Source organism: Scomber scombrus, chromosome 14 (genome assembly GCF_963691925.1).
Source record: "Scomber scombrus chromosome 14, fScoSco1.1, whole genome shotgun sequence".
NCBI classification, from domain to species: domain Eukaryota; kingdom Metazoa; phylum Chordata; class Actinopteri; order Scombriformes; family Scombridae; genus Scomber; species Scomber scombrus.
In genome coordinates, this window is record NC_084983.1 from 3662570 (window position 1) to 3676527 (window position 13958).

At 42.1% G+C, this 13958-nt stretch overlaps 1 protein-coding gene across 1 annotated transcript in view; it reads left to right on the top strand.

Moving 5' to 3' along the window:
- Positions 1 to 2431: 2431 nt before the first annotated feature.
- jam3b (junctional adhesion molecule 3b) overlaps positions 2432 to 13958 on the top strand; it is a 33361-nt gene continuing 21834 nt past the window's right edge. The window contains exon 1 of the mRNA XM_062433393.1: positions 2432 to 2503. Coding sequence (XP_062289377.1) covers positions 2455 to 2503 — 49 coding nt within the window. The 5' untranslated portion in view covers positions 2432 to 2454. The remainder of the gene's footprint in view (positions 2504 to 13958) is intronic.

Below are 13958 nucleotides of genomic sequence, written 5' to 3' on the forward strand. Positions count from 1 at the left end.
TAAGACAGATGTTTTTAATGAAGAACAGACATGAACTTATCTTCTAAATCAACAATTTCTTCTTAGGTGTTATTTTCAGTTTGTTGTTTTAATCACTTTTAACATATAGCAGAAAAATCACAGGTGTAGATAATAAGATAAGTCACCTGCTAGTATTAGTATTATTATTAATAGGATTATAATGCTTTAGGATCATAATGACAGCTTATATGGAATGTACTTAAAAGGCATAATCCTAACCCACAATTAAATTACAGTACTTCTCTATGGGAGAATATGGAGTTTGAGATCATTAACAATATTTTATCAGTATAACGACATGGGAAAAGTGTGTGTGAGCATGTATGTACTGTAACTACACACATGTATAATCTCACATGTTTATGTTGTGATTATACTGTATGTTAGGCTGTTTATGTAATGTATAATGACTAAAAAGTTATTTTGTAGTAACAACAGATATTAATGATTGATTAGGGTGTTTTTTTAAAATTCATTTTAAATGCTGTTACAAGTGATAGGATTAAGAGCTCACATAAATAAATATTAAAAAGTAAAAATAAACTGTGTGCTGTGGAGAAGTAGAACAGTCAAAGCTAAACCCCGCTTTATCCTGCCGACTGCTACAATGGCAGAATCGTTTCTGATTGATGGCAGTGCTCTGTGACATAAAGTTACCGACCTTTGTGACCCAATTTTGATCGAAAGGTATACCTGAAGAACTGTGTGACACTTTATTCTTTACCTGTTGTGGTATTTCAGCTTTGCATTCATGAGAAACATACAGACAAATGCATAGTCTGATGCATAATTACATTTCTCTGATTTTATGTAACCTCATAATTATGAGATGTTTATAGTGTAATAAGGGCACACCTTGAAGTAAACATTCACTCACTGGATTTATCAAGTAATATATTCAGATTAAATTCAAATGTATTCTTTGTAATCAGGTTGTTACAAGTGTTTACACATACTGTTTGCACATATTTGCCCTAGGAAGTTTATCCTGCTTATGGAACATAAAGATTGGCCTGATATCTTATAATATAATTTTCCAGGGATTTTTTTTAGGATCAATAACACACTTTTGATGCTTCCACACAAGAGACTGCTGCATACTGACTTGTAATACAAACCTAGAGAGCAGGGCCTCAAGGCAACAGTGTGGTTAAAATAACTACACCTGATTCATATTAAAATCTCGCTTGAATTACAGAGTTAGATGTCTTATGTAATACGGTTCATAGGCATGCTAGCATAATTAGACAGAGTCCTATATTTAGACATAATTACAGCAATAATGAAGCATGCAGTGAGTATTGCAATATCAGATGTAACTTTTAGTAATGCAGGATTGATGCACCCTTACCGATTATGTCTAACAGTCATGGATGTTGTGTATTTCTGCTCCACACAGGTGCAGGTGTGCAGTGTAATTCTGCTTGTTGTGAATGTGTCTGAAGGGGCTTGAATAGTAGGCCTATGTCACAGGCATGTTCTGAGCCACATGTATATTTCACGCAGCATCAGCTGTCATTACAGAGTTATAACAGGGCTCAGTGGGAGAAAACCGCTTGATGTAAGTGATGCATGTCAGTGGAAGTGGACGCCTAAAGAGATGACCGTAACTGCTGTGATGATGTTCTCTCAGTGGCAGTCATGTGAATAAGGTAAGAGAGCTCTGGGCTGACATGGCTGTAGAGCCTGTCAAAGGGTTCAGAGATATGAGTGGGCCCACAGTCCCTGACAGGGGCTATGATTTACAGCCGGGGAAAAATGGTAAATGAATATTTTATTGAAAGGCTGCCGTATGCTATTGGTCACAGTAGTGACAGGCTGCCATGCTCAACTTTTTAACATGGAAGTTCAAATAACCTAATATGCATCACAAGAGTATACATTTTTATTTACTAGATGCTAGAACCCAAAAGCATTATCACTGACTATGTGTCTGCCTCACACCAATGACACAAACTATGATTTTCACTTCAGCCTACATCTTTTAATAACTGTGATTTTGCTTCTTGACACATTTCAATAGGGAAAACTGTGAATATGTTCTTATAAATACACTTTGTTGTTCATCTCACTTCCATCCCACGGCACATAAAAAGACTGGGGGTTTCCTATCTGAGCTCCCAGCTGCTGTCTACCTACAGTATAAGGCCACGGTACTAAAAGCCCCCCACATCGTGTCAACTATAAATTCTTGTCCGTGTGAGTGATGCTTTCGGTAGCTATGGTAACCTAATATAATAGACACCCCCTCCCTCCCTCCGTCCCTCCCTCCCTGTCTCTCTCTCCCTCCCTCTCTCTCTCTCTCTCTCTCTCACTCTCTCTCTCTCCCAGTCTCTGCCTACGTCTCTCTCCCTCTCTCCATCCAAGCCAAAGCTCTTTAGGCTACTTTGCGCATGTACAGCCAGTCAAACCGAGCATTGCATCGACTCCAAGATGGCGAAAACACGTCTGGCTTGCCTCCTGACTCTCCTCTCAACTCACTGTAAGTACTCAAATAATTCTAACGGGCAACAATTTCCCTTTTTTCCCCCCTAGAGGAACACAACCGTCAAACGCTGTTTACTTCTGCATCTGTTTGGTTTGAAATGTTCCCCCGCTGCTCTAGCTCAGAAGTATGTGGACGCAACTAGCGTTAAACTCAAGCCACACTGACAGCAAGCGCTGGCTCTTCGACGTGAAGTAAATATAGTTGTTATTTCTGTGAACAAAATGATGAATATAGTCGCCATTGTTTGTATAACTTGCTGTCAACACGACTGGTAAAATGTGCGGGTCGAGCAGTGCTTTTAAGCAGCTATTGTTTCATCAAATCCATCGCTAACTCCCCCCCCTCACTGTTTTAATGGGAATAATACCGCCGTAAGTCAAATAAACTGTCTCTATGTAGCTGCATATTAGCATAGCAGGGACTTGTTTGGGCTTTAGCATCCATAGCGGTACATTTTTAGAGTGAGGTAAACCACGTTTTTTTTTTATTGTGTGTGTGTGTGTGTGTGTGTGTGTGTGTGTGTGTGTGTGCTCACTTTTGAAAAAAAAGTTTTAGCTTCTCAAGTTTTACAGACTGGCTTTGTGTGTTCGTGGATTAAATATGAATAAATGTCGTTTCCTTACAGTTTACAGTTTGGCGCAGTTAACTATTTAGCTTTGGTTAGGAACCGCGAAGAGATGTTGGAAGTAGTGATGCGAGATAACGGGCTTTTTTCCTGCGGCGGAGTACAGCAGGCTGTCCGCGGGAGGAGCCAGACCAGCTAGTGTCCTCCTCCTCCACCACCACCACCACCACCACCTCCTCCTCCTCTTCTACCTCCTCCTTCTCCTCTTCTTCCACCGGCTGCCTTTGCTGCTGGACCCCCCCCCCCCTAAAAACGCACCAGAGCCGAGCTGGTGAACAGAAACAGCCGTCGGAAAATCAATTCAGCATCAAAGATCGTCTATTTATCAAATCGTACAGTTGGAAGAGATAAACGCACACCTGTAAGAGCGGGGCAGCTGTTTTATTCACGTCTCCTTATCACGCTGTTAACTACTTGAAAGAAAAGTAAAGTTAAACCATTACTTATGTGTAACAATAAAAATGTATAGTTACTCTGCTGGATTTAGTGACGCAGTTTTAGAGGAAAGCAATGGAGCCACTTGTTGCAGAGATTTTTGTGGGCAAATCAATCCTGTTGCTTTTTTTTCTTTAAGCTTCAGACTCATTTTCTCCCTTAATTATTATGTATTGTTTCTAAATTCAGCGCCATTCACTTTACACATTGTGCATTTACATATATTTACATGGCTTATTTTGAGAAACTATTCATCCTAATTAAATAACTGGTGGTCAGCAGGGATTTTCCTTTTATAAAGTTTTATAAGTCTCATAATTAGGGCAATGCAGGTAGTTGGTTTGGCCTAGTTTGTGGGAAACTCAAGGTGTTTTGTTTGTGTAATGCATATTTTCTTTATAAAACAGTGTTAGGAATGCAATTACAAACTTTGTACTTGTTTTTCTTTTCTCCTCCTATCCACGCATGAATAAGCTGCACTGTGGAAATCACTTTCAGCACAGCAGCCTGGCACGAGATTGCGGCGCTTGCGTTTCTCTTTGCATTTCCCCTCGGACGCAGATATAAAGCGAGTTGTGAGAGAGAGGATCGACGCTCAGATCAAAGGGAAGCACAGACATAAGAACCTGCTGTGATCTTTCACGTGTGCACCAATTGGCTCATTCTCTCCTCTCTCTTTTTTTTTTTTTTTTTGGGCTTTAATTAGGAATAGCAGTGGAAGCTCGTTTGAAATCTGTTGCTGTACACACACTCCTCTCCACGCTGTCTCTTGACATACCTCGAGGATGTGTGTGTGTGCTTTTTCTTTTTTTTTTTTTATAAAGCGATACATTTCAAAGTCAGTACTCTTAATGATGTTCCCCTCAGCAAATCTGTGACAGGGCATTTGGTAGCAGCACAATTGACATTTTTAGTGGAGGAGGAGGGGATGTTTTTGGGGGCAGTGAGTTGGCAAAGATTGAAGAATTTCTTTTGTCTTGCCTGGACAGGGTTTAGCCATGTGGCCCACTGGCTCCCAGCCAGCGTGGACACTGTCTTTAGAAACAGGACAGATCTGGCTGGACTGAAGCTGGCCAAAAGCTGTGTTATGAATTACTAATTGCCGCTGATAGGCTCTGGTTACTAATAGGTACTGACTGTAATTAGAATGCTTCCTGTATTTTTGGAATAGCTCTGCTCCTAATTTGGTTGAGAGAGAGAAACGAGTGTGTCATTTTGCTTTTTTTTTTCCATCTATAGGTCACACACACACACTATGTTGTTATTTTGGTATATCTGTTAGATGCGCCTGTTATTTTCAATTCCCGGCATTCTTTTGGGTTAGCGAAGTGAAGGCTATCCCGGGCACGGCTGAACCTAGCTGCAAATATCAGCCTCGGTCATCTGCCGAAGAACGGGGGGCCATTGTTATTTTAAGTGCACTACGTTCACAGCACAGACTTTCCAATCCCACCTAATGGAACGGGTTGACATTTACCATTGTCGGCCTTCACCTGAGCTGTTCTCCCCGTCTAAAATATTCCAGAAAGAAAGTGGTACGCATTAGTAAGAAGAGGGAACGTCTGCCAGAATCCTCCTCCTCCTCCTCCTTCTCCTCCTCCTGCCAAGAGCGCGGCCAAGATATGCGGGGAAGCTTGGAAGATGCTCAAAGTGGATTAAAGACTGAGCAAATATAAACTTTGAGATCAGCGTTCTGACTTTTGTTATAGGAAACACCTGTGGACGTCTGCTGGTTTCAGGAATATTTTTGCAGCAACTTCATAAAAAGATGCCTCTCATAATGTTTCAGACGCGATTAATCAGCTCAAGCGTCGAAACCGCCTTCCTGGAAAATTGGCGTTTTTATAGCTTGACATTATCTTGTGTTTTCCCTCACGGCTGTCGGCCCTAATCAAATTAGATAGTCAGTGTTTATCTGAATGAAAAAGATAAGGAGGGAAGCTGTCCACTAGATGCTTGTTGAGCCTCTCTCTGTGTTCTCCGCTGATAAGATAATGGGACAGCTTTGAACGTCGACGTTACCCAGCGCGCTCTCTCTTCCAAATGACTTTTTCTCATTGTCTGGCATGTGCCCGCTGCGCCAAAAAACAGCCACAGCGGGACTCTGCTCACTACACCCCCCCGAAATAAGTGCCGATAGCGTCTCCCCAGAGGGAGCCGCGCGTTGTCAGATGTTCCCCTGCCCACCCAAAGCTTTGCGAGCAAATGTTACCGAGCGCTTTCTCTTGAATGGCATGTACGGCCCCCGTGGGCAAGTCACATACAGTCTGACATTTTACTCTCAGAGACAGTAAATGGCAGAGTAGAACAGGACGGGGGGACGGGGGGTAGACAAACAGCAAAGCAAAAGGAGTCACTTGATGCTCCAGCGTTTATTTATTACAAGTGAGTAGTTCTTCTCTTCATGAGGTTGTGAGTGAGAGGCGTCGGCGGCGTCACACTTTTACGATAGCTGTCATTTTGGTGTCAGACGTAACAGCGAGGGGAAGGCGTGTTTTTAGCTTATTGCCTCACAGAGCTGTGTAATCATTCCGTTTAGCTATGTGAATATTTGTGCAACAGCAGTCACTCAGTGGGGATGAAGTCAAAGTAGCACATGGCCCTCGCTGTGGAATGACCACCCCCCTACACCACCCCCCAAAACAGCTGAGCAGGAGTGGGCGGAGGCCTTTTTTACCCCCTCTGTTGAGGAGCAATCGCATGCGTAACCAGAAATATCCGCGGCGTCCCCCTTCCCCAAAAAACCTGAGCGTGCACACGTTAGCAAATGCAGCATTCCAAACAGAAAACACATGGAGGCAGAGAGAGCTCCCTCCTGGTCATATGCACGCGCTGACTAACAATCATAACCACCTGTTTTCCCTGAGAGATAAAAGGCACCCCTGTTGATGAGTTGGCTGAGGTCAAGAGCAGGGGAAAAAAAGGGAGGATTTAGGAGGGGTGGGGTGGAAAGAAAGCTCAGCAGTGTTGCTTGTTGAAGGCGTTCAGAAATAAATAAATAATTTAAAAAAACACACACACAACCAGGATGCTGGGTGTGACGATCCATCCAATCCACTTTAACTCGACACAGACCAGGATTCAGCAACTCGTTCTGCTTTTATCTTTATTTTTCTTTCTTCTCAGCTTGTAGCAGACACCAAGGTTGAAAGGCAAACACTACTAACACGCTCACGTTCCAGAAATGGCATCGGCATGTGCATGCTTCAAATGTCAATAAGATTACCATGTGAAAGAACCATCGGTCATAAAGTAGAAGCAGCCTGCGGGCAGCGCCGAGCCGCCCAAAAAACACCATGTGAAAATATTATAAAGGCCTCGGTGTGGAAGAGGAATGCCTCTTTTTTCTTCTTTTCTTTCTGATAAACAAACAGATCGACAATGAGAGGACTGGACAACAGCGAGATGGAAATGATGGCTTTTTAAGCAGGCTAAAGTAGTTGTTTGTTTTGACAAGACATTATTATTGGATGTTTTAGGCCACTCTAGATCAACAGGATAATCCTCCAAGATGCCTGTGTACTGGCTGTGCTGAGCTCTGGGCAGCACTACAGTGGCTTCCTGTTTGATGATCTTTATCTGTTGTCACATGGTCCCTGGAGGGAGGAAGCGCCACAGCAGCCCTCTCCCACTCCCGCTCCTGCTCCTGCTCCGGCTCGTGTGTCCACTGGATACTGACCGGGGGAGTACGTCAATAGGTCAAAAGAGAGCGACATCGATCAAACATCGGGATGCTGTCAGCTTAGTGAAATAATTAGGCTTTCATTAATGACACTGGGCCCATGCGATGAACTACACGTGGCTGAACCGCTGTGGCGGAGAGGGAGAAAAATGGAGGCTGTGCTCCTGCTGAGAGTCATAACCAGATAATCGCTCCGGATTCATCTTTTGTTTACCGCCGCTGTAACAAAAGGGCAATTACTGTCTAAAAATAGCCACGAGGCACACAGTCATATGACGACCTCAGGTGTTTGATCACAGTTCATTCCAAGCCATCAGGCCCACACCAGCTTTATAATATGATTGTTATTGAAGTCCCAGAAAACTTTGTTGAATGTGTGTGGTAATCACAACCAGAGCTGCTGCCGCCATTATTTTCATTATTGATTTATCTGTCGATTATTATCTCGTTAGTTGTTCGGTCTAAATGTCAGAAAATGTCAATCAGTGTTTCCTAAAGCCCAACATGACATCCTCAAAGGTCCCCACGACCCAAACATAATCACTTTACTGTCATAGAAGACTGAAAAAAGCAGGAATTATCACATTTCAGAAGCTGCAATTTGAGTATTTGGACTTTTTATTTCTTTAAAACACCAAACAGATATTGGATTATTAAAGTATTTGACTAGTTTACCTCCTGTCTATCAATCAATCAATCAATGACTAATCATTGCAGCAAGAACAAAAACAATAGATAGAAGATAAGATTACAGCTCAGCCTGTGGGGCTTTTAAAGACCTACTAATGACAGGAAGCAGGTTAGCCTTTCAAACTAAAATATTAAAATCAAGTCTAAGGGTAGTCTGTCTGGCTAAAAGCCTTGCTGCTGCAGTCTGAAGGAGTCAGGAACATGAGGAAGGCTTTTACCTTTCCTCAGAGTTGACAGAGTTTAACTAATGAAAAGAAATAAAGCAGGAGGACTTCTGGGATGAAAGAGGATGTAAAAGACATTTCTTGGCAAGAGGAAATACGACTGCTGATCTTTTTGACCCTTCATCAGGAATGATGAAATGTGGATTAAAAAACTCGACTCAGGATTATAATGAATGGAATTCAGCTCATCTGATGACACATGGGTGTGATAATAGGGAGATATCAGAGTGGGTTGATAAACACAACAGTGTGTACGTGTGTTACCTTGGAGACAAGACCTCCGCTCTCCACCTAAAGTTCCCAGAGATGTCGAACATTATGTCCTGCCTCCAGCACATGTCAAGAAAGCTGAGGACTTTCAGTTGTTGTCAGCGTGGAATTTTTTGGAGTCTCCCAGTCTGTGTCATTCCAAATTCATTATTCCAGATACCAATTATGCAAATCAGATTGCTATAACACCAGTTATTATTAAAACAAGAGCTCTCTCTGTTAATCAGGAGCAGCTGTGCTGGAAGCTCATTTTCTTTTCTTACATCTGGTAGCCTGTAATTACCACACCTCCATCTACAACCTCCAGGCTCATGTCAGGCCCGCAGCGCGTTACTGCGGAGGCGGTCGTGGGTGTGGACACACCTGTCAGGCATGTGGCTTTAAAAATAAAAAGCAGCGAACATGTACCGGTTAAAGAAGTCCAAGTACATGCTGTGAGGATGTTCGACAGGAGGGTACATTAATACAGCCAGTTTAGCAGACACAGTAAGAGTCACACAGAGGACTGGATGGTGAATTACTGGCATCGTCTGGGGGGGAGTGCAGAATGAGTTGAAAACAGCACAGCATAGAAATGATAGATGAGGCTCGGTCAGCACAGCAGACTTGGACCTTGATGTCCTCAACTTAAAAATAAATAAAATGAGGAAATTATTTATCACATGCTGGCCAGCTCTGTACTTTCAGAGTGCAGCATTGACATGAAAAACAAGTTTTAGACACTGAAATATATCTTTAAAAAAATACAGTTTTAATTGACAAAAACAAACGTATCATTTAGTGGTTATAAATCCATGTTAAAGCATAATCTTAAGACTTGAAGTCATTAATGAATGAGTGAGTCAGTAGCTCTACACTTGGCAGCACAGTGTACAGAGAGGAGGTTTCAGAGTGCTCGGGGATACATGACACACAAATCCTGCTGCTCATTCATATGAGTTATTAGTCAAGATTAACAGGCCCGTCACATTCACTACTTTTGGACAATATATTGTACCAGGAATAATGGCAATATACAGTATTATTGTCATTTTAAGACCATTTTATGACACTGATATAATTATTATACAATAGCATTATAATGCAAGTTCAGAGAGCAATGGACTTTCAAATGGGAGATTCTGTTTGAATAGAGGAGACGTTGCCATTGAATGGACGTTTTTGTATGTTTTATTTCTTTCATAAACCTATACTAAAGGTTTGTTTATTTCAAATCTCTGTCAGACACTGTGTCACATTCAAGCTCACTTAAGGTGGATTGATGTTTAAGGTGGACCAGATATTCTCATTTAGTGCCAGTCTCAGCTGCCCCTAAACAGATAACTGAGAAACGTTGGCTGCGGTTGCATTGGGCACTGGTGATCTCACAGGGTGATTATAGGACGATCTGACTCTGGATAACATCGCCCAACTCTCATGGGCACTATGACTCTGTAAAAACCCAGATGCTTATCACGGGCCAGGGCGGAGTTATTTATGGTTAATGTCACATGAGCGGTATGTGCATAAAGAGCAATGGCGGCAACTACTTAGCCAAGGTGATGTGAATAGCCTATTAGTTGCCAGTCTGGAATGTGACAATGTCGAGTCTGAAGAAGAGCGAACATGAACTTTTAAAATTTGAACAGCAGTAATTTACTCATTGAAATGTTTCCTGCTGGTTCTACTGTATTTTAATTTGGTAGTTCAGTGAAACGTTCAGTGTTGAGACATAATAAGGGACACACTCATCATCATCATTCTTAACACCATCTCAAGTTCAGCTTAGAAAATATATAACACTGCTGTCTTGAGGCAAAAATAAATCACAAATTAGATTTTGGTTCAAATGAGTTTGCTGCAACAGTTTTAACTGCTCCACCGTCTGATACATCAGTGTTAACAACCTTTGACTACACTGTTACAAGACAATACACCCAGGAAGATGTTCCTATTTGACCTCAAAGACACATTCTAATGAATGACAGATGTATAAAAAATATATTGCTGTATTTTACCTATGATCATTAGGGATGGATATTGAGTATTGGTACTGAATTGGTACCAGTTCCTTACTGTTCAGTAGTGGAATATTGATTAGCTCAGTGCTGCTGTCTGTATTTATGTAACGTTAATTCATTCTAGCTGGCATAGGAGGCTGTAATGCAACTTAACTTGCCATAAAATGTAAAAAAAAAAAAGAAAAAAAAAAAGAAGAAGAAAGTGCCTCACAGCCAGCGACCAGGATGAGTATGAAACAGAGGCAAAAAAATGTTGCCGACACTAAATATCAACATGAAATCACCCGCTAAGTAGTTAGCACGTATTAGCTTGGAGGGCTAGCTTGGCTTGTTTAGTATATTGTGTGGATGTCAATATTTTCTTTGGTTGACTACAGCCTGAATGGTTATAACAGTAAGTCTGTAGTTATTAATGAGGACACTGCATTACTTTTAAGCTCTTTTAATTTCACTGTGGTGTTCATATATAATTAACAGTAATAATAACTGTTGAATCTCAGACTTTGTCAGGTCATGTTTCATTAAGTATCACTATCAGTAAGCAGTATCAATATCAGTATCTATAACTTCCTAACTCTACTCATCCCTAATCATGATGAGCTGTAGTGCTGCAGACGCTCCAGCAGTGTGGTTGAGAGTCAGCGTGCATTCAGCTGACTGGACAGATAGAGCTGGCAGACTGTAACCAGACCATCTGGTCATATGGTGCGAGGGCTATCCCGTCTGGACGACTCAGTGGTAAATATGTTGGGATTGAACTGGAAGTGATATCACTGTTGGGCTGTTTCAGAGTTTGCCAAATATATTTGGGTAGAACGTAATCCAAATGGCATTGATCAGAGTGGTATTGATCTCTCCCACCAGTGATTGTAAAAGTCCAGACAACAAGATGATTGTGAAGACCCACTGCTGGGCGTCCACCAAAACTCCAGCAGCTCTTTGAAAAACTGTCCCTGTGGAAAATGTTGTTGGGACGGAACAGGAATAAATATTTAAAGAGATGAAACTGTTGATATGTAGGAGCATTAATGGAATTTCCTGATCCTGTCAGAAAAGATCACGGGTGCCCTGACGCCCTCTGCTTTTTAGGCTTTGCTGTGAATCATATGCTAGAGTGAAAGCTCGGACACAGTGCTCGCACACAGGGCTGTTGCCACATGTGTGTGAGGGCATACTTTGGGTAAGTAAGTGCCTCAGATATTTGTCAGGATTCCAGACATAGGCGACGAGTTTGTAACATGGTGGCTGGCCCCCTCCCCCCCTGTCTGAGCTCCAATAGGAGAGGGGGGGGGGGCTCTGCATGTGAGTCTCTGTGCCATAGAAAGAAGAGAGAGAGAGTAATTTGGGTGGATTTCATCATGAGTCAGCGCTTTGTCAGGCATTGCTCATCATTGTAATAGGTCATTCAAACTGGCCAGACTGCAGCCTCAAAGCCAGTCACAGACTGAAGTATTAAGTTGAGATTGTCTTATCATTTTAGTAACAGAAGCCTAAAGTAAAGACTGTCCAGCTAACAGGAGCACTTAGTGAATCATAGCAGTTAAAATATCATTTCTATTGACTTGGTTTAAATGACGGAAAACAAGAAAGGAGGGGAGGAAGTAATGAAGCAGAGCCTTAAGATGAGTCGGTTGATGTTCCACAGCCCATCTGTGTCGAGGGACTTCCTGAATTTTATGCAGTTAAGGTTATAATGAAGCTTAATTGTCAGTTTCTCAACATTTAAAGCTCATATCCTGTAAGAGAGTCGAGTCATTCCCCCAAAACGGGCACCCTTATCTAACTCGGCCATTTCCTTTCACAAGACCCACTCCACTTATATATTTATACAACGCTCATTATCAAAGCTCACAAGGTAACCGTACGAGGGCCCAGCTAGACCTTTAGAGATTATTCACAGAGCCTTAATAATAACAGTGACTTATTACTGGGGATTTTCCAAGACTTAAACCATTTCCTCACTGGGAGGAGAGATACCACAACAGATGAAAAAGAAAAAAAAGAAGTTAAGCCACAGCGACCGTCAGAGATATTTCGTGGGATAACAACTGTATTTATTGAACTGAAACACGAACAAGCACTTACTAGGTTTGCAGTAATATGACTGCATTCATGTCCCTTGTGAGTTTTTATATTGAAACGATTTATAAAGGTCAGGAAATGAAAATAAAAATGAAAGCTGGATAATGAAACTGCTCTTTTTTGAGCTCGCTTGCATGGACTCGAATGAAAAGACGCATTTTTAGCTTAGATTTTTTGGGAAATTGGACACAAAAACAGCACAGGTGTAGAATAGTACAAGTGTGTGTACCTTAATTTGAAAAGTGAGCACGTTCTCCATTAAATTTGAGATGAAAATGTACTCCGTGATCTCGTTTAAGAGAGTTTTAACACTTGCACCTTGTCTTCCAGGTGCTTCTCAATCAGCCGCAGTCCACTGCTCGTCTAGCCCATCCCCTAAGCTCCATCTCATACTTATTCTCTCGAACCCGAAGAACACAGAGAGCACAGATGTGTGCTTCCTAAAATATTCAGCATACAAAAGCCAAAGAGCCAACAAATAATTTATTGAGAAAATAAAAAAAAAACAACAGCAAGAAAACAAGAGAACAAAAGCCATTTAGTCAGCAGGGGTAAAGTTTACAGTGTATGTGTGTGGGGCTTTTTTACATTTTTTTATTTATTTGTGGGAGGCGGACAAGAGGGAAAACACACAACAGGCCACCAACCTTTAACACCAGCCACACTCCACCCTAAAGTTGAACCCGGAGCTCCCTCGCAGCCATTTATTCTGGTCCGATCTGGTTTGAGCTAGAACAATGATCTTATGGTTTCATGAGCTTTCCGCCACACTTTCAGAAGGAATCTGTATCTCTGTCCTGATGAGTGTCTCTAAAAAAGGCCTCCGTCCAGCCAGCCAGCGCTCGGATGTAATGTATTCCTCCCTCCTCCATCCTCTACCCTTCCCTTCCCTTCCCTTCGCAGATGATCACTCATGCAGAACTGAGCAACTGCACGGTTTTTATCTCAGATCATCAACACTCAAGATCATCAGCGTTCACATCTGTGGGCGGCTTTCCTTTGGGGCGATTGTTAGCATGCGCAGCAATGCCGTTCAGTGAGAAACTCGGCTCCGTGGAGAGGGAAGGGGCCGAGGGAATGGTGATGTGCTCTGTATCCAACATAAAGGTCCGAGTCAGATCTTGAGCGTAACGGTCGTTATGAATGGGACTTGACCATTTATGGCCGCTCCATTTCATCTCCAAGATTGAAGCTGGTGTTTTGCTTATCAGGGGTGGGAGTCTGGAGTCTGGACACTCAGGCAGACTGTGACACTGACTGTAGTCTGTCATTTGGGCATGTATCATTTGGGTAGTGGAAAATAAGAGAGAAATACACTTGGTGAGGTTTGGATTTCGTTCCTGAATCAGGCGACAGATGTGTGCAGATTGTTGTTGTTGTTGTGTTTGCATGTGAACAATAGAAAGTGCATTATAATCTGCTCAGTAGGACATATTTGGTA